At 46.3% G+C, this 23308-nt stretch overlaps 1 protein-coding gene across 4 annotated transcripts in view; it reads right to left on the bottom strand.

Moving 5' to 3' along the window:
* TOM1L2 (target of myb1 like 2 membrane trafficking protein) overlaps positions 1-23308 on the bottom strand; it is a 128010-nt gene that overhangs the window by 41281 nt on the left and 63421 nt on the right. For all 4 annotated transcript variants that reach the window (XM_084763735.1, XM_084763736.1, XM_084763737.1 and 1 more), the window contains exons 2-4: positions 14994-15078; positions 7119-7197; positions 2985-3134 (exon numbers count right to left, since the gene is read on the bottom strand). In XM_084763735.1, the coding sequence (XP_084619861.1) occupies positions 2985-3134; positions 7119-7197; positions 14994-15078 (314 nt within the window). The remainder of the gene's footprint in view (positions 1-2984; positions 3135-7118; positions 7198-14993; positions 15079-23308) is intronic.

The raw sequence follows: 23308 nt of genomic DNA, 5'->3' as shown, positions 1-23308 counted from the left end.
CACTGTCTGCTCTTCCAAAGGTCCCGGGTTTGATTCCCAGCACCCTCATGGCAGCTCACAACTGTCTGTAACTCCAAGATCTGACACCCTCACACCAATGCACATAAACTTTTAAAAAATTGAATAAAAACTTATTTAGGGGCTGGAGAGATGGCTTAGAGGTTAAGAGCACTGACTGCTCTTCCAAAGGTCATGAGTTCAATTCCCAGCAACCACATGGTGGCTCACAACCATCTCTTCTGGCCTGCAGGCAGAATGCTGTATACAAACAAATAAATAAATTTTTTAAAAAGTATTTTTTAAAAAAACATCCATATTAGGAAAGTTAACAAACCACTGGACCCTAGGCTGGTGTACACTGCTGCTGAGGCGGAGGAAGGAGGGCTGAGGAGACAGGGGTAGACCCTGTGCTTTATGGTCAAGCACAGGAAGGTAGAAACCCAGCCCTCATTTTACAGAGAAGGTAGCTGCCCAGAAGCCACTGCATCAGCCCAAGGACAGAAGTGTTCCAGTAGGACCTGGGAGGAGCTAAAATTAGGGAAGTGGTGTGCTGATGAGAAATCTGTGAGGTCAGGGCAGGCAGGAAACAGGTATCTCGGGGGCAGAGCACTGCAGGACCCAGCAGTGAAGAGGGCTCTGTCTGCCCTCAGCACGTCACACCATCAAGGAAGCTGTGTTTACCCAGGAGCCTGGCTTCAGGTGAGCAACTCTCAATGACGGTGTTTCCTTCCAGTTCTGTAGCCAGTGTGGACCTTGTGGAGACTTAGGCTTGAATGCACCACTTTTGTAAGAAAAGGCTGCCACTCATTTCCCCAGGAGTCTCTAGTCCTGGGAGAGGCTATGGGAGTGCACGTGGAACTGGGAAGTGCACTTTAGGGCTGAGGGAGGGAATGCAGGATGAGAGCACAGGGACCACTCTTAAGAAGCATGAGAGAGGGCTCTGTCACCTCGACTCTTGTGCTTTTTCTCAGCCTCAGTGAGCTACATTTACTTACTAATCTAAGAAAACAAAAAAAAAAACCTATTCATTCCTGACGTTCAACTGCTCTAGACTCTAGGGACACAGCATCTCAGAGCCCTCAGGGAACCAACTGAATTGAATAGAAAAGACAGCAAAGCTGTACTTGAAGATCACAAGAAGGGGACACAAGCAGGAAAGCAGATGTGTGCTTCCAAGTGGGTGCTAGGAGTTCTGAGGCACATCTGGATAACTAGGACGAGCTAAGTGCTCTAGGAACTGCGACAACTCTCTAGATAGAGTAACAGGCTCCTCTCCAGTCTTGTATACAATGACTCTAAGGCCCATGGGCCCATTCCCTGGCTACTTTGCTTGCCTGCCAGACCTTTAAGCCAGGCTACCAGCCACTGCCCCTCATTCTGACTTGGTCTCCCTTTCCTCTTAGCTCTTGTACAGCCATTAGTCATCCATACTGGATGTGCTTATGAATTCAGATGCCATGCCAGTAGGGTGCTTTGTCTAAAAATCTGTGCACAGCCCAGATCAGAAACGTTCAAATGCTCCCCCATTCCCTCTACTGGAGCAAGCGCAAGGCCTTCAGCAGACACACCCACACGCCCTACCCACCCTTTGGCCTCACCTCCTGCCCATTCTGCTCCCCCTGAAGCACAGTCGCAGACATTCTATACTGTTCTCTGCTCTCCAAAGACAACATTCAAAACATGTTCACATATTCACCTCATCTCTTAACCCCCCAATTTTTGGAGCTTGATCTGGTGACTCCTTTCTAACAAACAGAATGACAGAAAAGGGTCATGTGTGACGTGTGACTTGGACTGATTTTTTTTTTAAGATTTATTTATTAGTTATACAGTGTTCTGCCTGCATGTTAGCTTGCACACCGGTAGAGGGCACCAGATCTTAGTATAGGTGGTTGTGAGCTACCATGTGGTTGCTGGGAATTGAACTCAGGACCTTTGGAAGAACAGACAGGGCTCTTAACCACTGAGCCATCTCTCCAGCCCTTGGACTGATTTGTTACAGGGTCAATAATAATGGGAATACCTCAAGTATGGATAACTGTTCTCTGATGCTTCTGGGCCAGTACACAGCCATTTTCTTCCTGAGATGCCTCCTACATTGGTGGCCTTTCCACCAAACTTCTCACCAATCTTCAGGGTCCAACAGAAACGTCACCTCTTCAATGAAACACCCCTTAACGTCATTTCCACTCCAGAGCTGGCTCTTGCTCATGTGTATGGCTTTTAACACGGCTCTTTCTACTTCACTGATCTCCACTACACTCTATTACCTCAGAGGCTGTTGAAGCCCCCTCTACTGCCTGCCTGTCTGGGCAAGAGAAGGCTGGACACTCAGAAGCTTCCTGGAGGCTATGCCAACCATCAAGAGAGCCACCTCTTAGGATTTCCAGTGAGATGAATATAAGGGAAATAAGTATTTTATTTTTAAATTATTTATTTTTATTTTATGTACATGTATATGTACATGTGCTTTGATTACATGTATGTCTGTGTGAGTCTGTCAGAGACCCCTGAAACAGGAGTTACAGATGGTTGTGAGCTGCCATGTAGGTGCTGGGAATTGAACCCAGATCCTCTGGAAGAGCACATAGTGCTCTTAATCACTGAGCCATCTTTCCAGCCCTGAAATAAATAAATGAATACATACATACATACATACATATATATATATATATATATATATATATATATATTTTTTTTTTTTTTTTTTTTAGTTTTTTGAGATAGGGTTTCTCTGTGTAACAGTCCTGGCTGGCCTGGACTTGCTTTTGTAGAACAGGCTGGCCTTGAACTCACAGCGATCTGCCTGTCTCTGCCTCCTAAGTGCTGGGATTAAAGGTGTGCGCCACCACACCCGGCTCTAGCCCTGAAATATCAAACCCCCAAATCTACATCTTTTCCTCCAAAATAACGGGAAAGCATGAGCATGTATCACAGTCCCCATGGTACATACCCAACAGACTGGGTGAGGAAAGCCAGCTCACCTGAATCAGAGCAAGCACTTTGTCCTGTACGATGGTGGGAGGGTTATTCTTGGGAGAGATAATTTTGACCAGAACGTTGTCAATGAAGTCTCGGTTGGCCACGAGGAGGTGAAAGCGGTGGCCACAGTTCTTCACACACGTCTCCAGCACCTGAAGTAGTAGGGGATTGGGTGGGGAGGTCACCACACTGGGAGTGGGGGGACAGCAGCTGAGCTCCTCATCTGTCAGTCATGCTTCCAGATCATCTTCCTGTTATGTCCCCTCCCAAGCCAACCCTCACACACTCCCACACTAACCCAGTTGTCCCTGTCCCTTGGGAATCACAGTCCTATGCGAACTGAAGGCTTCTGGCCCCGCACAGTAATCAGGCAATTAGCTGTTAATAGAGACATGGGTTTTCCATGAGGATACTGGTGTTCTAATGGTGTCAAAATGATTGAGAGGTTCCTGAAAATAAAGATTTTAATTCTTTTCTCTAGGCCTGGGTGTGAGATCTTAGCCAATGGGACACAGGCTCTGTCAAAAGAAGAGGTTGCTGGGAGAACTTGAATTGCCTGGTGAATTACTAGCCCTAGTGTGTGAGGAAGCAAATATACACCACCAACATACTCTTGTTCTCCAAATAAAATCAGCAACAACAATGTATTGTAACCTTTGAGAGATGATGTGTGGACCCAGCTGCCAGTCTGTTTTAGGTTCCATCCTTCTTCAGTAAGACCCTGCTCACTCCTGTATCATCTGGGAAGGTCCATAGGCCTTAGCTCCTTTGAAAGGATGGCCGATAGGTTCTGATCAGGTGGCAGTGGGAGTCAGCCTTAGCTTTGCTACTTCCTCCCTGATGGTCCAGGGCAAGTTTCACTCACCCCATTTCCTCATCTGGAAAGTGGGAGCAATGAGCTCTCCCTCACAGGGAGGATTAGGGAGCACATGTCAGCCACTTGCATCATGCACAGGGTAGACTACCACCAGGACCACAGGATGTCACTTTAGAAGGCTGCTGCAACAATGGCTTCTTCCTTGTCCCCAGGAGAGGCATAGGAATACAGGAAGGGTCTGTCCAGCCTGAGTCTGTCCCTCCTGAAAACCACCCACAAGATCACTCAACCTTCTAAGTCCTTCCCATGGGCCTGCTCACAAACACCTCCTGCAAGGACAGTACCAGCAGCAGGGGACACTTCTAACCACCTCATTGTTCCTGTGTGACCATGAATTAGCTTCTAACGTTGCTTCCTAAGTGGTTCCTACCATAGGCTTTTGCCTTGACAATGTGCAGACAAAAAGGTTCACATTATAACATAGACTGATAATTTAATTCTATTCTCAAAACTACTAAGGTTCCTCCAAGAGGCTTAGGAAGGAAAAACTGACCAAGAGGCAGGATGGCAACTCTTTTTTCTTTCTTTTGCAGTGCTACGGATTGAACCGAGTACCTTGTGTGTGGTAGGCAAGCACCCTACCACTAAGTTATTTCCTCAGCCTAAGACAGAAACTCTGATTCACTTTCTCAAGAGCCCTGACCTCATGACCCACCTGAGGACCAAGTCATCCCTCTTTGAGCTCTCTTCTAAGCTGCCACATCAGCTGTGAGGCTTCAGAAACAAGCACTGTGTTCTGGATTATTTGTCTTTCTCTTGTTCCTTGAACTAACTCTGGAAGAAGGCATTAAGCTGTTTGAGATGTCCAAGCTGATGCTCACAGGCGTCACAGAACTTCACCTAGGAAACCCAGCAGCTCTGCAATCCCCCAAGTCACCCTGCCCTTCCTTCTTTGTCTTCCTGTACTTATGGAGATGCAACATGCTATTTGGTGCACCCAGGAAGCATTGTAAAATCATAATCTTTGGGGCTTCTGAACAACTGCCATTTATTTTTTAAAAGATTTATTTAATGTATATTGATGTTTTGCCCTCATGTATGTCTGTGCACCAAATGTGTACAGTGCTTGTGAAGGCCAGATGATTGTGAGCCATCATGTGGGTGCTGGGAACTAAACCCAGGTCCTCTCCAAGAGCAGCCAGTGCTCTTAAAAGCTAAGCCATCTTTCCAGGCCCATAACCACAAATGTTATTTTGCTAAGGAGAATTTCTCTTTCTTAATCTCTGCTTGTATCAGATTCTGGGTGACCATGAGGTAAAGAACTGTCACTCTCAGGGATGAATGGGGCTACCAAGAGGAACCAGAGAGGCCCTTTTGTACCCAAGCATGTTACAGGTGCTTTCTTCCCTCAGGCTCTCTACTCATTGATGGATGCTAAGCTGCTGAGCTGCTGAGCTCTTCTTTCCTGAGGGGCAGGTGAGGACCAGCAGAGTAAAAGGCTCAGGAAGTTGGCCTGGGTGAAAATAACTAGAGACAGAGGCTCAGTTAACAGGCTGAGGTCAACCCTGGACTCTGCTTCTCTTTCTAGGGAGACTGTGGACAGGATAGTCTTTTCTCCTTTGGTTTTCCTACAAAGCAGACCTTAAGGTCAGTGTGTCCAATCCTGGCTTTGGAAAACAACTTGTGCACATGTGCTTAGGCCAGGAAAACAACTTGCGCACACGTGCTTAAAGCAGCCCAAAGCCTCTATATGTAGGAGGCATAGGAAGTCCTCTCTATCAAGGCCACTTCAGGCCACCCTTCCAAAAGGCACTTGGCAAACCTGACTTTGTGGGTTTTAGAGGATGAAACACAGTGGCAACTTTCTGAGATACAGCCAAAACCCAGGGAATAAACAAAGGCAACGAGAAGCAGATGTTAGGAACACGCATGTGAAGGCTCACGCAGAGAGGCCTCAGGATCTCTAGCTCCACCGGATAAATACTAACAGCCTGGGCAGGGACAGATGTGCAGCTTGGAAAGGGCCACAAGGAAGGGACAAGGCTGACAGAGACTAAAAAGTGAAGCCATTGCGGCAGACATAAAACCATGCCAAGGGTGCGAGGCAGGGCCCTGGCTACAAGGACAACAGGTTTGCATGCCCACAGGTCTCCCAAGAGGTTCGCAGAAAAGACCTGGCCCTGAGGAAGGCCAAACGATGGCTGCCAAGTGATGCTGTGGGGAGGCTAGGACATATAGTCTTTAAAAAGCTTTACTAATACAAGTTGCCATGAAACTGGCATGAAGAAGGACACATGCCAGAGCTGCCTCCCCAGTGACGCGTGTCACTAAAAATGATGGCTTGTGCTTCATTCTGGGCTTTATCAATGTTGAGGTAAAAATAAATAAATAAAACTTTCACCTATATCTCAACTGACTTTTCTTTGTCATGCAAATGCCAAGCCTCTGGCTGAGAGAGCTCTCCTATGAAGTTTTGGACTTTATTTTTGGGGCAGGGGAGATCACAACAGCCCCTCTGTTTTACAAGAAAATATGTTATGGCAGTTTGGGATAAATAACCCACTTTTCCCCACCTACAGAAGTTGACATGGTGACTTGTTACAGTTTCTATTAAAAAGTCACTGTGGCCCAGATTTTACAGCATCTGAAAAACTGTTAGCTTTCAAGACAGAAATAGCACCTGAAATGCCCTTTTTAGTTTTCTATATCTTAAGGAAGGGCACAATCCTTATCTATTTGCCCTGAAAGGAGTCAGTTAGCTGACTTTTTCAAGAACCTTTGTATTATTTTCATTTTTATCCCAAACAAAGGACCATTCGATGATGGCACACCACAGCTTGGTGCTTCCCTAGCTGTGAAGTACTCCAAGGCCTCTCAGAGCCCCAAGTCTTCAACTGTGAGAAGAGTAATGAGCCCACTTTAAAAGGTAGTAGTAAACATCTCACCAACTTCTGGAACGTTCCATCCTGGGCAGATGTTGGACCTGTATAAACTGACCTCCATCATCTCAAATCGGCTGGGAGCAGGAAGAAGATCTGGCCTGGCCTCTGGCTCTTCTATCCTGAGCTTCTACTCACAGCTGCTGCACACAACTGTGTCATCTACACCTTATCTTCTGATGAATACTTTCCCCATTCAAGCTCGCCTCCTGCATTAGAGTCAGGCAGTAGACCCTGAGGGCCCCTTGGAAGCTGCTGCTGAACCGTGACAACAAAGGCTACAGGCAGGAAGCCCATTGGAGTGGGCAGAGGTGGTCCTGGGCAGTCAAGCCTGTGCTCGGCGGCGTCCTAAGCTTTCCTTCCCAGGAAACAATACTCACCGTCAGGGCCAACATCACTTCTCTGTAGTTCCGGTTCCCGCTGAGCCGCTTCTTTAGAGCTCGAATGGCATCCTTTGGCCTGGCAAAAGGACAGATAAACTATGATCCTCACAAGCCTCATGGGCACTAGCTCAGTGTCAACTAGCATGGGTAGCAAGGTTGTTCACTGCAATATGTTTGTAAAAGACCCAGGGGGAGGGGAACATCCCTTTGTGCAGATGCAAAAAAAGAATAAAGAAACTTCTTGTACATTTGTATGGGCCAAACTCAAAAGACTTCTGCCCAAGAGTAAATAGAATCAAGGACAAAATTCACATGATTATTTCAATAGATAGAGAAAAAAGCCATTGACAAAATTCAACATCTTTTCATGATAAAACCTTGAAGAAAAGAATACAGGTTTCATAGCTCAACAAAATAAAAGGGTGTGTATGTGGTAAATCCACATACAATATCATACTGAGCAGGGAAAAACAGAAAGCATTTCCTCTAAAATCAGTATCAAGACAAGGATGTCAGGCTGGAGAGATGGCTTGGATGCTAAGAGCACTGATCGTTCTTTCAGAGGTCCTGAGTTCAATTCCCAGCAACCACATGGTCACTCCCAACCATCTATAATGTGATCTAATGCCCTCTTCTGTCATTCGGGCAGAGCACTGTATATATAATAAATAAATAAATCTTTAGAAAAACAAACAAAAAAACCAAACAAGGATGTCTACACTCTCTCGACTTATTTAGTATAGCATTTGAATTCTCAAGAAGAAACAAACTAGATACAAATGGGAGAAGGGTAAGTCATATTATTATATTTGTAGATTACATGATCTTATACATAAAGTCCTGGGCTAGATGTGGTACACACCTTTAATCCCAGCACTTGGGAAGCAGAGGCAGGTGGATCTCTGTGAGATGGAGGCCAGCCTGGTCTACAGAGTGAGTTCTAAGCCAGCCAGGGCTCAAAAAACCAAAAAGACCCTGAAGACTGCCTTAAAACTCTTAGATTTGATAACACTTTTAATAAAGTATCAATAATTTCAAAAACTGTGATAAGGCAATGATGAATATACTAAGAAAAAAAATAGGACAATACTATTCACAGTAGCCTTAAGACAGAAATAACCCTAACAATGAAGCAAGCATAAGATCTCTACAATAAACACACTGAAGGGAAAATAATTAAAGAAGACACCAGAAGATAGAAAGAACTCCCATGGTCATGTAGTATCAGAATTAGTATCATGGGAAATGTTATATTGTCTAATATGATCTATAAATTCAATGCAATCCTGTATAGCTCTAGCTGTTCTAGAACTTGCTCTGTAGACCAGGCTGACCTCGAACTCACAGAGATCCTCCTGACTCTGCCTCCCGAGTGCTGGGATAATTTGTTTATTTGTGGTTTCTAGATTAATTAATCCTCTTGGAGCTGTATAGGTGGAACAAAATTCCATTAATATTCTTTGCAGAAATAGGAAAAATAATCCTAAAAGTCATAGGAAGCATAATAGTCCCTGAGTAGGCAAGGCAATCCCGAGGGAAGAAAAACAAAACAAAACAAAACACCAATGCTGGATGTATCAGAATTTTTAACTCCAGATGGTACTGCAGCACTTTAGTAATAAAAGCAGCACAGTACAAGGCCAAACCCAGAAAGAAGCCACCAAATATAGAATCCAGTTGTTTTTTATTTTTCTACTATGGGCTTCTCTGTGTAGCTGGCCTCAAACTCAGAGAACCGCCTGCCTCTGCCTTGGGATTAAAGCACTGGGACTAAAGGCATGCCCCACTGTGCCTGGCCAGCCATCTGACTCTTGAAAAAGGGGCCAAAAACACAGGTTAGGGAAAAGTCAGCAGCTCCAACAAACGAGCTAGTGAACTGGGTACCCACACGTAGAAGGATGAGACTTAGGTTCTATCTCTCACCCTGCAAAAAAATCAGTTCAAAGTGGATCAAAGGTGTTAGAGTAAGTCCTGAAACAATGAAATTGCTGGTGGACAGCTTATGGGACGTCCTTCAGGAGATAGTCACAGGCAGAGAGCTTTAACAGTAAGAGTTTACAGATAAGATAGCAGGAAATTTAAAACATTTCTGCACAGCCAATGAAACAATAAGCATAGTGAAGAGACAGCCTCCAGAATGGGAGACAATCTTTGCCACCTATACAGCTCCAAGCGGATTAATTAGTCTAGAAACCACAAATAAATAAACAAATTGTCCCAGCACTTGGGAGGCAGAGGCAGGAGGATCTCTGTGAGTTCGAGGTCAGCCTGGTCTACAGAACAAGTTCTTGAACAGCCAGAGCTATACAGAGAAACCCTGTCTCTAAAAACTAAAAAACAAAACAAAACAAAACAAAAAAAACTATAAGCAGTCAGTAATTACACAAATAACTGTTTATCATCATGTTTAGCTGTGAGGGAAGCAAATTAAAACTACATTGAGATTTCATCTCACCTCAGTCAGAATGACTATTGCTGAGAAAAGAAACTGGGCTCACAAAATGGCTCCATGGGTGAAGGTGTTTGCTGACGGATTAAGTTCAATTTCTGGAACCCACACATATAAAGGAGAAAGGAGAGAATACACTCCAGAAAGCCGTCCCCCCCCCAACCCCCCGACTTCCACTGGCTCACTACGGAATGTGTGTGTAAGGTACATAGACAATACTAACAATAAATTAAATTTAAAATTAAAAGAAACCAAAAAAAAAAAAAATGCTAGAAAGGTTAGAAGGGGCAGAAGTCCTGAGGTGCTGTTGGTTGGAATGTAAATTAGTCTACTATGGGAATCGTTAGCTCATACAAACAGAAACTAGACCTTCCATAGGATTCAGCCCTTTGCTGTCACAGTGGGCTCCAGCCACCAAAGGGCACATTGCTGGCCTTGGTGTTCTCATTAGCAAATGTTTGGAAGTTGGGGGCCTCTCACTCCTGTGGTTCTAACATGCATACTGATTCACACATGGAAATGTCCAATCAAACATGAAGCCAAGGTGGACGGATGCTCTGCTAATCAGCCTCATTTGGAGAGAAAGCCACAGTAAGTAGCAAGGCAAGTAAGGCTCTGAAGAAAGCTTTTAAAACACGACTCAAGGGGCTGGAGAGATGGCTCAGAGGTTAAGAGCACTGGCTCTTCTTCCAAAGGTCCTGAGTTCAATTCCCAGCAACCACATGGTGGCTCACAACCATCTACAATGAGATCTGGTGCCCTCTTCTGCCCTTTAGGCACACATGCAGGCAGAATACTGTATAATAAATAAATCTTAAAACAAAACAAAACAAACAAACAAAAAACACGACTCAAACTGGAGTTAACAAGAGGCTCAGTTGCTGACAGCACACGCTGCTCTTGCAGAGGAGGGAGTGTGATTACCAGTGCTTGCATCAGGCAGCTCACACCCACTTAGAACTCTACCTCCCGGGGATCCAGCCCTCTGAACTCCCCATACTTATAAGCAATGCCCATGCACAGATGCATATACACACACATACTGAAAGAAAAACTTAAGAGTCAAACCTCTTTTGTTTGTTTGTGTGAAGACAGGGTTTCTCTGTGTAGCTGTCTCTGGCTGTCCTGGAACTCACCCTGTAGACCATTCTGGCCTCATACTCAGAGACCCCCCTGCCTCTGCTTTCTGAGCGCTGGGACTAAGGTGTGCTCCACCACCACCTGGCAAGACTCACTTCTTACTTCCTAGCTCCATCCTGAAACACAGTTGCTCTGTTTGAATTCTTGGCTCCTGAGTCAAAGGGCTGAGGAGACAGACATGAGCCCCAGACCAGGGCTTCTACAGTATGGGCGATTTCCAACAGGGATGCAGATGTTACAGAGCGTTTCAGCAGCTATCTGCGGGAACGGGCTGAAGGAAGCAGGTAACTTGATGGCTAGAGAAGACTGATTTCCTCAGCTGGCTGTGCTCACCACTGCCACCCCAGGCTGACAAGCTGCACCCTCTTGCCCCAAGATCTCTTTCATCTCCTCTTGGATTTCCATAATGAGAAAAACAGGCACTATCCTGGAGGGCTACGTACTTCCCACTGACGGGACATCAGCTTTGCCAGATTGTGGGTGAAGGCCAGTCAGATGGCAGGCAGGCTCTGGTTAGGTTTAAGCTGAATAACCCTTCCAGGTGCTATGCTTCAGGACGTGCTGCCTGAGAGCAAAAGAGGAGCATTTCTGTCTGCTGATCTGAGGGAGATGTGTCAGAGCAGAGTGTCACAGTCAGGTTGGAGGGAGCATAGAGGTAAAGAAGCTACCAAAGGCTGAAGGAGCAGCTGCTGAGTCAAGGGCCACAATCAGGATCGAGGGAAGCATGGACTGGTACGAGACGTGCCAAGCCAGGAGCTCTCAACAGCAAGATGGGGATCCCAAGGGGCAGTCCTAAGGGCCTCAAGACCAGTCTCTGGCCACCCACAGCTTTCTCAGACTCCTGAGAGCCCTTCTTTCCAGCAGTGGGGAGCTAGCTCTTCAGTGGCTCTCAAACAGCTGCAAGTTATGTCTCTTGTCACAGCTTTTCTCCTAAACACACATCCTCAGCAATCATCCTCTGTGTTGCATTTACGGGATTTCCCATGTTACTCTAGGTTAAAGGCTGTAGCCTAAAGACTCAGTGAGCTAGGAACAGTCAAAATCATTGGAAAAGTATCCAGATCACTGGATCCTCATCAGAGCCTGCCTAGTATCTGATTGCTCCACACTACACCTACTGTGTGTGTGTGTGTGTTTATTTGTTTTATTCTTCTAATCATTACTATAACTCTATGAGATAGGCACTATTGACAAGTCATTTTTATCTGTGATGAGACTGAGGCACGGGGAGATGGGTTGTATATGTGAGTGGTGACATAAGCTTCTAGCCCAGGTAGATGGCTCCAGGCTCCACACCCTTAATCCACACAACTGTGCTTCCTACGCATCTGATATACACACTGCTTTACAGCCTAGAGATTCTACACGTCTCTCTCTCCCTCCCTGCTACCCCCCCCCCATCCACCTGTCTTTCCCCCCTCCCCCCCCCCCCCCCCCCCCGTCATCCACCTGCCTTATTTTGCTAATATCCTGGTATCCTATAAGAGTCTACTGAAGTGTCTTCTCCTTCAAGAAGGCTTTGCTGCTGCCAGCCCCCAGGCTGGCTGAGAGTCCCTGCACATGTTTGTCTCTGTAGCTATATGCAGCTTTTCTTGCTCTGTTTCTTTGTCTCTGTCTCGGTCCTTGTCATGCTGTGTTATGATTGTATTTAGATGCTTGCATTCCTCATCAGACTGCCTTAGGGACTTCATTAATTCTTTACACACTCTAAAATATTTATTAAGAGCTGATTATGGAGCTGAGATGTGGCTCAATTGGTAGAGAGCTTGCCTAGCATACAGGAAGCCCTGGGCTTGATCCCTAGCACTGCATAAAACAGGTGTGATGGTGCACACCTGTAATCCCAGTACTCAGGAGGTAATGCAGGAGGGTCAGAATTCAAGGTTATGCTCCACACACATGGGGGGTGGATAGAGGGAGGGAGGGAGGCTGATTATAGTAAACTGTGTTGTAGAAGAGATAACATAGTGAGTGTAATAGAGGGAATTCTTATCCTCTTGAAGCGCACAGACTAGTGCGCTGTGGGGCAAGACACACACTAAAAGACATCACAAAGATTTGAAGCCCAAGTGTAATACCACAGAATATGACGAGTCAAGAGAGAAGAGGCCAGAGGAGTAAAACTTATGTTGAGATCCAGTAACTGATAGGAACCATCTAGTGACAGGGAGACTGGCTCGGAGAAATGTGAGGAACAACACTCAGAAGCCCTCAGCCAGGGGCAGGAAGGCGAACTAGAGTGTGTGTGTTCTGTTTCCTCTTTCCCCATGTGGGAGGGATTTCAGCAGACACATTACAACAGAGGCAAGCACAGAGACTCTTCCAGAATCACCATGCGGTCATTCCAACACACAGCAAGAGGTAGAACACTAGGAAATGCACAGCCAGCTCTCTGGGGAGCTGCCACTGAGAAAGCAGGACCCTGGTCACTCACACTTTGAAAGGGACTTAGTCTTTTAGAAGGAAGACTATCTCAGGGTTCTTAGACTTTCTGCCCTTGATGCTTAGATGTTTGACTGGAGATAAAAATGTGGAGAATTCAAGGAGCTGAAAGAAAAATCAGTGAGGCTGAGGGCCCTGAAGAAGGGCTGCAGAGGTGTGTGGTTAAAGGCTTACGCTGAAAATGTAAGAGTGTTCTGGCAAGCTTGCCAGCTGAAACCCACATCAAGAACTGCACGGGAGGTAGAGGGAAGAAGTAAATGCATTCTTCAGAGCAAAGGTGCAGATAAGAAGCCAACCTGAGCCATGCTTCCAGCCTGCTTCCCAATACTCCCTCTTCACCATGTGACCCCAGGCCAACTGTAGGTCCCTTCTTATGCTACCTTGAATACAAGTCACACTGTTCCAGAAGCCAAGCTCAAAGCTGGCCTCTCAAGAAAGCATCTGCAGCACTTCTCCTCTGGAGATGGCTATACCGGGCACAGGCTGGGCCGCAGCCCCCAGCATTCCTAGGCAAGCCCTAGTGTATGGGCCACACTTTCACCTTAGCTTACATCTAGATCTGTTTTCTGCCTGGTCCACCTCAGCACCAGCAGCTCCACCCTGCTGTCTATAGGTCCCAAACCTTGGTGTGATCTTTGACATTTCCCTCGTATCCCACACCAGCAAACTCTATTAGCTGAGTCTCACCAGAATCTAACAACAGCCTTGTCCTTACCCACATTCCAGTCCAGCTTACCATCATCAGTTCACAGCAGGACGGCTCTAATAAACCCCTACTGGTTTACCTGCTCTGTCTGGCCTTCCCTAGTGAGCCCGTTCTGAACATGAGATGGCCATTCAGAATTAAAGGCAGACCACCCCACCTCTCTGCCCAGACCCTCGCAGAGTACCCTATAGTGCTTAGCCCACCTGACCAGCTTGTGTGGTTAGTCTTGCTCACAGTTTGCCTCTTGTGTTCCAATCTGGAACCTCCCCAAGAGGTGAAATGTGTCTCGCTCACTGCTGCCCCCTTCATATTTACAACAGTGTCTGCAAAAGGCAGGCAGTTTGTACGTATCTATCAAGTGAAAGCAGTTCTGACTGAGAGCACTAGCAAGTGGATACATCACCAATATATACAAGCCCTGACTGAGAGCACTAGCAATGAGAGCATCACTAATATATACAAGCCCGGGGCTGCCTGAGTCCCAAGGATTCTCCTTGACACTCTGGAATTGAAAAGAACATGGTAAGATAAGTGGGTGTTTATGGCACGGACAGAACCCTAAATCGGAAATAGAATGGAGCTATAGAGAAGGGGATAACATAGTACACAGTTACACCAAGACCGACTCAGCAGTGCAAAGAGGGCAAGCTGTAGGCTAAGTCCACCCACGCCAGGCATGCTCAGCGGCCCTGAGCCCTGGGTGCCCCTCTCTCACGCCTTTATCTTATGATTATCCTCTGGGCCTACTTCCATGGCACCCTAGAAAGCAACCCAGAGCACAGATAGCCCCCATGCGTGCAGTGTGGAAGCAGGATCTGAGGAGAGGTGGAGAGAGCTAAGTGATTAGTACAGGTAGCCAAGCCGCTCCATTTCTACTCGTGATTCAAGCAGAAGACGGAGGTGCCATTTCTCTAGCTGGAGCACTGCTATGGGACGTGGGGAAGCATGGCGTGGAAAAAGACAGACTACCAAATTTCAGCTTATTAATATCAAATCAAGCAGACTGAAAACAATAGTCATAACAACAACAATTATAAATTTTAAAAACTCACCAGAGTCGAGCCCTCCACACTGAGGCCTGACAAGCCACGTATGACATCCCACCTAACCCGAGTAGTTTCCCAGGAAAACATACCCCTCCTCTGTCTCGTTGATGATGTCACAGATCTCCATGTTCAGCGTCCAGTCCTCACTCTGCAGGGAGCCATCCGTTGCCTTCTCTGTGAAATTAAAAAGAAACTGCTTTATGTTTCTCCTGGAATACGGGGCCTCAGAAAGGAAACTAGAACCAGCACCCCTGGGACTACTGCTTTCACAGGACAACGTCAGGGAGCACACAGCCCAAGGATCAGGGTTGTCTGGTCTCCAAATCCTACAGCTTGACGGTCTGAGCCACGAAAGCTCAGATTCCAGAGCCAACCCACCAAGCTGGAATACAGGCTCCATCACTTACCAGTTGTATGACTTTGGGCAAGTTAATTAACCTAAAGGTACCAAACCTAGCTAAAACCACAGCATCAGAGAAATCAAATTGTTTAATATGTGCAAACCCTTAGACCAAAACCCAGCATACAGCTTGTCCTCTATAGATGTCTGCTGTTATAAATATGAAAAATCAACTGCAGTAATTAAAATTGCACCTCAGAAGATAAAAAAGAAGAAGGGGCGATTCAGTAAGCTGCTACAGGTATGGTGCCACAGTTGGGTCTTACTCATCCCCCAGGCCCCCACCCTAGAAAAATCAAAGGCTAAGAGCCTGGTTGAAAGTCTCTGGCGCTACTGGGAGGAAATGGCACCTGCGGGAGGCTGGGCTGTGTAAAAGGAAGTTAGGTAATGAGGAACATGGTCTAGAAGAGGATCTGGGGACTCTCTGCTTCCTGGATGCCATAGGGAGCCGTTTGCTCACCCACATATTTCCCACCGAAGGACAAGCCAGCTGACCTTGAACTGACACTACTGTCACAAGTATGCAAAGCTTGCTAACTGAAATACGTGGTGTTGAGCCCCTGACATGTAACAACCTTCTGATCCTTTAATGGAGAAAGGATGATCCTGGTATTGAAAAACGCATCCTCGGGGCTGGAGGGAGGGTGGTTAAGAGCACTGGCTGCTTTTCCAGTGTTCCATTCCCAACACCCCCATGGCAGATTATAGCCATCTGTAATTCCAGTTCCAGGGGATCAGACAGCCTCCTCTGGCTTCCCTGGGTATGAGGTAAGCACATGGTACAGACACACATGGAGGCAAAATAATTGCTTTTTAAATGGCTTTCCATATGCAAAAAATTGTACACTTTTCATATACCATACTAACTCTAAATGTATTAAAGATGTGAACACAAGTGTTGAAAACTATAAGCCTATTAGAAGAAAGCAGGAGAAAGCTCCCTGACACATGATTTGACAATGATTTCATGGTCCTAACACTAATACATAAACAACCATTGTGAAAAAACATAGACACTCGACTAATTAAAATTGAAAACTTCTGGGGCTGGAGATGTAGCTCAGGGGCAGAGCTGAGTGGCAGGTAACTACGTTCCACAGGCCCTGCCTTTGATCTCAGCACCATCACCCCTGCCCCCACCATGCATTACAGACATAAACAACAGAAGAAAAAGGCAGCCTACAGAATGGAACAAAGTCTTTGAAAAACATGCATATGATAAAATGTAACTGTCTAATATATATATGAGTGAATGAGAGAGGAAGGTTGCCAGACATGATGGTCTAAGCCTGTAAGCCTAAAGAGGCTGAGGCAGGAGGACCACAACTTTGAAGCCAGCCTGAGCTTTAGAATCTTAAACACAACAACAAAGAAAAATGGGCAGAGAACCCAAATTGGCATTTTCCCCAATATGTATTACTATATAATATTATACAATGATTATATAAGAAATATATGATCAAATATACTTACATTAGGGAAATACAGACAGATCAAAACTGCTATAAGTCAATTGTGGTAAACACTGATGAGGATGAGGCAACTAAGTTGTGAGCCAGGGACTATTCTGGGCTGTGTACATTTGACTGGAGATATAGTTCAGTCGTAAGATGCTTGCCTGGCATTTGTAAGGCTCTAGGTTTAGTCCCTAACACAACAACAACAACAACTAACCCCACAATGAGCTATCATCACATACTCACAGGGTAGAGGAATAGATTTGTTTCTGGGTGCTTTGCCTGCATGTCTGTGTACCACATGCATGCGGTGCCTGTGGAGGCCAGAAGAGGGCGCTGGATCCCCTACAACTCAAGTTACAGATGGTTGTTAGCTGTGTGGGTGCTGGGAACTGAACTCTGGTCCTCCGGGTGGGCAGCCAGAGCTCTCAACAACAACTGGGTCATCTCTCCATCCTGGCTATTATTTTTAATACTAAATAATAAGTGTTGGTAAGATGTGAAGAAGCTGGAAGCCCTTCTTCTCAATTGAGAATGTAAAATTGTACAGATATTATAGAAACAGTATTGTGGATCCCCAAAAAAACTAAACAAAAAATCCATAAATTCTGTTTTGGGCACAGGTACACTCATGCTCACAGTGGGACTGTCCACAGTGTGCTAAGGGTGAAAGCTGCCTACAGGCTAATGGAGAAACAAAATCTACACACAATGGACTAGTTGACCTCACAGAGGAAGGAAATTTTGCTACCTGCTACAACATCAGAAAACCTTGAAGCCAGTGTTCTGAGTGAAAGCAGCCAGGTTCAAAGGACAAACCCCACTCCTGTGAGGGACCTAGGGTAGTCACAATCAGAGTCAGAAGGCAGGGGGTTGCTAGGGACTGAGGAAGGAGGGGGAGCCATGTTCAATAAGTACAGGGTTCCTGTTTGGGAAGATGAAAGAGCTTTTGAGACGGATGGCGGTGATGGTCACACAGCAATGGGAATGTACTGTGTGCTACAGAACTGGATGCTCAAAAATGGCTAGAATGGTAAAGTCTATTACACACATAAAAACAACTTTAAAAGAATCATCTAGCCAGGCGTGGTGGCACACGTCTTTAATCCCAGCACTGGGGAGGCAGAGGCAGGCGGATCGCTGTGAGTTCGAGGCCAGCCTGGTCTACAAAATGAGTCCAGGACAGCCAAGGCTACATAGAGAAACCCTGTCTTGAAAACCCAAAACAAAACAAAACAAAACCAAAACCAAACCAAAAAAAAAAAAAAAAAAAAAGAATCATCTAAGCTGGGCAGTGGTGGAGCACACCACCTTCAGTCCCAGCACTCAGGAGGCAGAGGGAGTTGGATCTCTGAGTTTACGATTTATGACCTTATTGGAGGAAGTGTGTCACTGGGGTGGGCTTTTAGCACTCGCCCTCCCCCTTCTCCCTCTCTCCTCTCTCCCCTCCCCCTGTCCCTTCTCCCCCCTCCCCCCACCTGTGGTCAGAACGTACCTCTCAACTACTGCTCCAGCAACACTCATGCCCTCGTGCTCTCCACTGCTGCTGATGGACTAGCCCTCTGAATTGTGAGCAAGACCCCAAGTAAACACTTTCTTTACTAAGAGTTGCCTTGGCCAGGCGGTGGTGGCACACGCCTTTAATCCCAGAACTTGGGAGGCAGAGGCAGGTGGATCTCACTGGATTCCAGGCCAGCTTGGTTTACAAAGAGAGTCCAGGACAGCCAAGGCTACACAGAGAGACCCTGTCTCAACACCCCGCCCCAAAAGTAAAAGTAAGAGTTGTCTTGGTCATGGTGCCTTTTCACAACATAGAACACTGACTAAGACAGAGCACCTGCTGCTCTTCCAGAGGATCTAAGTTTGGTCAGGAAGCTCACAACTCCCACTCCCACTTCAGGAGATCCAACACCCTTTTCTATGCTCCATGAGCATTTGCACTCAGATACACATATTCATACCCAAATACATACACACACACACACACACACACACACACACACACACACACACATGTTCCATGGGCATTTGCACTCAGATACACATATTCATACCCAAATACATACACATACACACACACACACACACACACACACACACACACACACACACACACACACACGTTCCATGGGCATTAGCACTCAGATACACATATTCATACCCAAATACATACACACACACACACACACACGCACATACATACACACATTTTAAATTACCCAAAAGAAGAAGAAAAGGTATAGATAGATCAATGGATTCTCTGGTTGACGAGAGCAGAGAAGTGAAGATCACTGGGGTCTGTTGACAGGGAACATAAGACTCAGGGAAGAAACGGGCTCAGGATCAGAACTAGACCTGAGGTCACTTGATGCCTTTTTGTCTGGGCTGAGAGCCCCCACGATGGTAGGGACTACATCTCTTTCACCTCTTCCTAATGAAAGACCAGGAGTTGGACAGACTCCCTGGTAAGCAGTCGGAGAGGGAGAGGGGCATGGCTAGGTAGTACAGGTGAACTCCCAAGATGGCCAGCTTCTCCCTCACCCTCTTGACTTGAGATAAAAACCTGGCAGCTTTTGGGTATCACTAGCAAGCCCCCAGCTGACAGACTGGCTCGACAAGTTCAAGCCAGATCAGGCCTTGTCACACAACAGTTGCAGCCCAATCAACCATCCTGTTTTTCTTCAAACTGACCAACCCTAAAGTAGGGGAGGAAAACTCTTTTGAAGCTTAAAAACAAAAAACAAAAAACAAAAAAACAAAACCCAAAACCCATCCTCAAGAAGAGACTGAATTTTTCACTTTCCAAGTCCCTTCTCTGCTTTGCAGAGGGTCTTTTGCTCTGTGTGTGGCATTTCTGTGTTTCCTCACCCACAATAAGCATCTTCCTTTAAACACTGATTCTCTCTGCGGTACTAGAGATTTCTCTGCTGCTACCTGTTACACTTCAGATTTTTCCTGCTTCTTACTTCTCTGGCAGAGAAAACGAACCCAATGAAGACCCCTAGACTGTAACATCACCTCATCACTAAAGTCTAGCAGCTGGGAGCTACACAACACGTATCTGATGAAGCCTAGACTGACACTGTCTCCTCTAAGTTAGTAGTCCTCAGCACTGTTTACACTCATGACCTTTCTGGGGAATGCCTAGAACACATATACCCAGGGATTCTGATCTGATTGATGGAGGCACTCGGCCTTTCTGAAGCACCATTCTGTGAAACTCACGGTACTGCAAACGCATGGCCGAGGTTAAGGACCACTGTTGGAGGCTGCATCCTCTGCTGATGCCCTAGAGCTGGGCAGTGAGAAGCAGATCTGGCACTTTCCTTTAGAAGTGCAGTCTCACTGCCCTGTATGCAGAGACTGTCACTGTGTGATGAGGGACATACATATCCTCCTCCAAAGCTCCTTGGCGCTAGGGTACAGGTGTCAAACCACCCAGCGTGTATGGCATCCTCTGTTAGCACCCCAGCTGACACTGTGGGTGTCTTCTTAGCTTTCAAAATGGTATGTGGCACATCTCAGGCTCTTGATAATCTTCAGAAAATGGCATTTGGACCACGTAGCTTTACTTTGCCGTCAAGTTGTAGAAAGTCCACAGTCTGGTACTTTGTGAATCTTCTGGCTCGGTTTCCTTCCTTTTCAGGGAAGTGTATAAACTGAGGCCGTGTAAAATGATAACCCATAAAACAGGGCTAAGAAATAAAAGTTTGTCCCCTTGACTCGTCAATGTAAATGGAACATCTAGGGTAAACATTCACAAGCAATGTCCCGAAGCTGCAGCAGGAGGCACAATGGCTGTGTGGAATATTTGCTTCATAGACGCTATTCCTGCCTCACTGATAGTAACAGTAATCCAGAAAGTTCAGTGCATATTATTGACCCATTACCCAATGAGCTTCCTACCCACCAAACCCCCATTTTCTTCTTTCTCCAGCTTGGCCTGGAGCACCCTGAATGCTATTTCTTTGTTCTGATAAATCTGGGCTACTGCCCACACTTGCTGACTGGGGAGATAATTTGGCTGTTTTCTTCTCCAGACTCACCAAAAGAATGTCGCTAAATGCAAAACGCTAAACCAGTGCTCTTTTGCCTTCTAGTGCTGGCGCCTCTGAAGTCTGTATATTTAGCATCCAAGCGTAGATATGGCAGCCAAGAAAGCCACTGTGAGCTCCTCTCAGCAGGGTTGCCTTAGGACTGCAAGCATGGGCGGGGTGGGTAGGCAAGAAAACCATGCTCCAGGGACTACGAGCACTGCTGTCAGGGTTAAGGCTTGAGGGAATCCTGGCCAAGGTCCAACGCCAGGCTGGTTGTAGTCTGTTCTGAATGAAGCAGATGCTATGGCAACAACAGTAGGGTGATAGGGTCGACTATGCATCTGACTGCTTCGTTCTGTTCATTCCAGCTCCTGGACACTAGCATAACCTCATGAAGTTCAACATCTGGCAGCCACGGTCACTGTTCTATTAGTCTTTATCCGTCCCAACTCACGGCTAGGACGAAGGATTTGCCCATTGCTCCCTGGAGCACCGCATTTCTACCACTGTACCAAGCTTTCTTTTAGGATTTGACAATTTAGGTGTCAGAAGAAACGAACTTTTGCTCTCCTCTAGCCTGGAGACCAGACTAAATAAGGGAGGGCACACTGAGCGGCCTCAATCCCAGAATCAATCAGATCCAACTTTGTTCCCATTTGATGGAAATTCTTTTATGAAAAGAAAAATAAGAACTGATTGAGCTGCTTTGTGGGCCTTGATTCCCTCCTCTGGCTTCAGCAGGTGTGGCTTTCCAACAATGTAGGAATTTACAAAGTATTCTTTTTGGGTTAGTTCCTTATAATCAAAGTGAGCATCATTAGCTGGAAACCTCAAACCCCAGGAACAGAAATAAATGCATGGCCTTAGCATGAGCTGCAAGGCCATGAACCCTTGCTGGTATCGTTAGAGGATGAAGAGGGTAAGTATAAGGTAATGGATTCTGCTGTTAAACCAAACTTAGAAATAATGTTGCACTAATTTAGTATTTCCCTACAAAGCCTCCCAAGTTTGTGTCCCTTGTGGCTTCACCAAAGCGCAGCCTTGGTGAGTACAGCCCAAGTTCTGGGAAGCACTGAAGCGCCCTGCCCGGGTGGCCTCTCTCCTGGCCTGGCTGCCCTGGGAGGGCCAAAGTGCAGGCTCACAGCCAAATTCCCCTGCTTCAAGAGCAGCCTCTTCTGTGTGTGATCCCAGAGTGAGGTACTGGGACGCCTCTTCTGGCAAAGCACCCCAAGGGGTGTTCAGAGTTAGCCAGAGCAGTAGGAGGAGCTGGGACTGCACGTTCAGTCCACTATGGGGAGGCTTTGTGAACTGATCTTACCCCGCCTCTAAGGGTTACCCAGAGCTCCACTGGGATTGAGCCTTGAGCCCTCTACCTCTCCACAGCCTCCACCCTCACTGTCCACTTCCCTAGCTCAAAATGATGGGCCCTCATACCACTCTTTCTGGCGCCAACTCTGCCTGTCTTTACCAGCTTGCTACTCGCTGCCCCAGCTGCCTTCCTACAAGGCTCTGATTCCCTTGACAGGCCAAAGCTCTTGCTTCTTGCCCTCCAACCCTCTTTCCTACATACACGGCATGGGTAGAGCAGCACAGGCCGGGCACCACCCGGGGCCCATCTGGCTCTTAATCTTACTGAGGCTAAAGCGCTTTTTCATCATTCCTCATCTTATCACAAGGATGCAACACTGCCTGCCTCTGTGCCTGCCACACTCGTGCCTTCTGTGGACCCTGGTTAAGACTGCTTCCAGCTCTCATGTGATTCTACCATCAGAAGGGCAGAGTCAAGGCTGCGTGGTGGTGGCACACACCTTTAATCCCAGTGCTTGGGAGGCAGAGGCAGGAATTGTGATTCCAAGGTCAGCCTGGTCTACAGAGTGAGTCCAGCACAGCCAATGCTACACAGAGAAACCCTGTGTTGAAAAACAAAAATCAAAAACCAAACAAACAAAACAAAAACAAAAAGAAAGAAAAAGAAAAAAAAGAAGGGTAGAGTCTCACTACTTGTGAGTAACTCTGTTTTGTCTGGTGATAAAGGGTCTATTGGTACCAAGCACAATGAAAAAAGGGGGTGAGGGCTGGAGAGATGGCTCAGTGGTTAAGCGCACTGACTGCTCTTCCAGAGGACACTGGTTCAATTCCCAGCACCCACATGGCAGCTCACAACTGTCTGTAATTCCAAGATCTGACACCCATAGACATACATGCTGGCAAAACACCAAAGCACATAAAAAAAAATTTAAGAAAAAAGAAGGTTAAGAGATATTCTTTTTGGAAAAAATAAGTAATAACTAAAGCAATTACTCTTTTTAGCCCAGTGAATGCAGCTGTGAAAATGTTTTAGGAACTAGCTATATATCCTTACAACCGTGCTTTCACTGCTTGCAAGCACAGCTTTGATTTGGGTGTGCAAATTCTAATACTAGGTAAAAAAGCAAAAAATAAGGTCACATCCTACTTATACCATTTATCTTAGGCCATATGTCTATCATTTGAGTAGCTATACATGTCTT

The sequence above is a fragment of the Acomys minous genome (assembly GCF_964271855.1).
Source record: "Acomys minous genome assembly, chromosome: 16".
NCBI classification, from domain to species: Eukaryota; Metazoa; Chordata; class Mammalia; order Rodentia; family Muridae; genus Acomys; species Acomys minous.
This window is presented reverse-complemented; position numbering and strand designations above follow the sequence as displayed.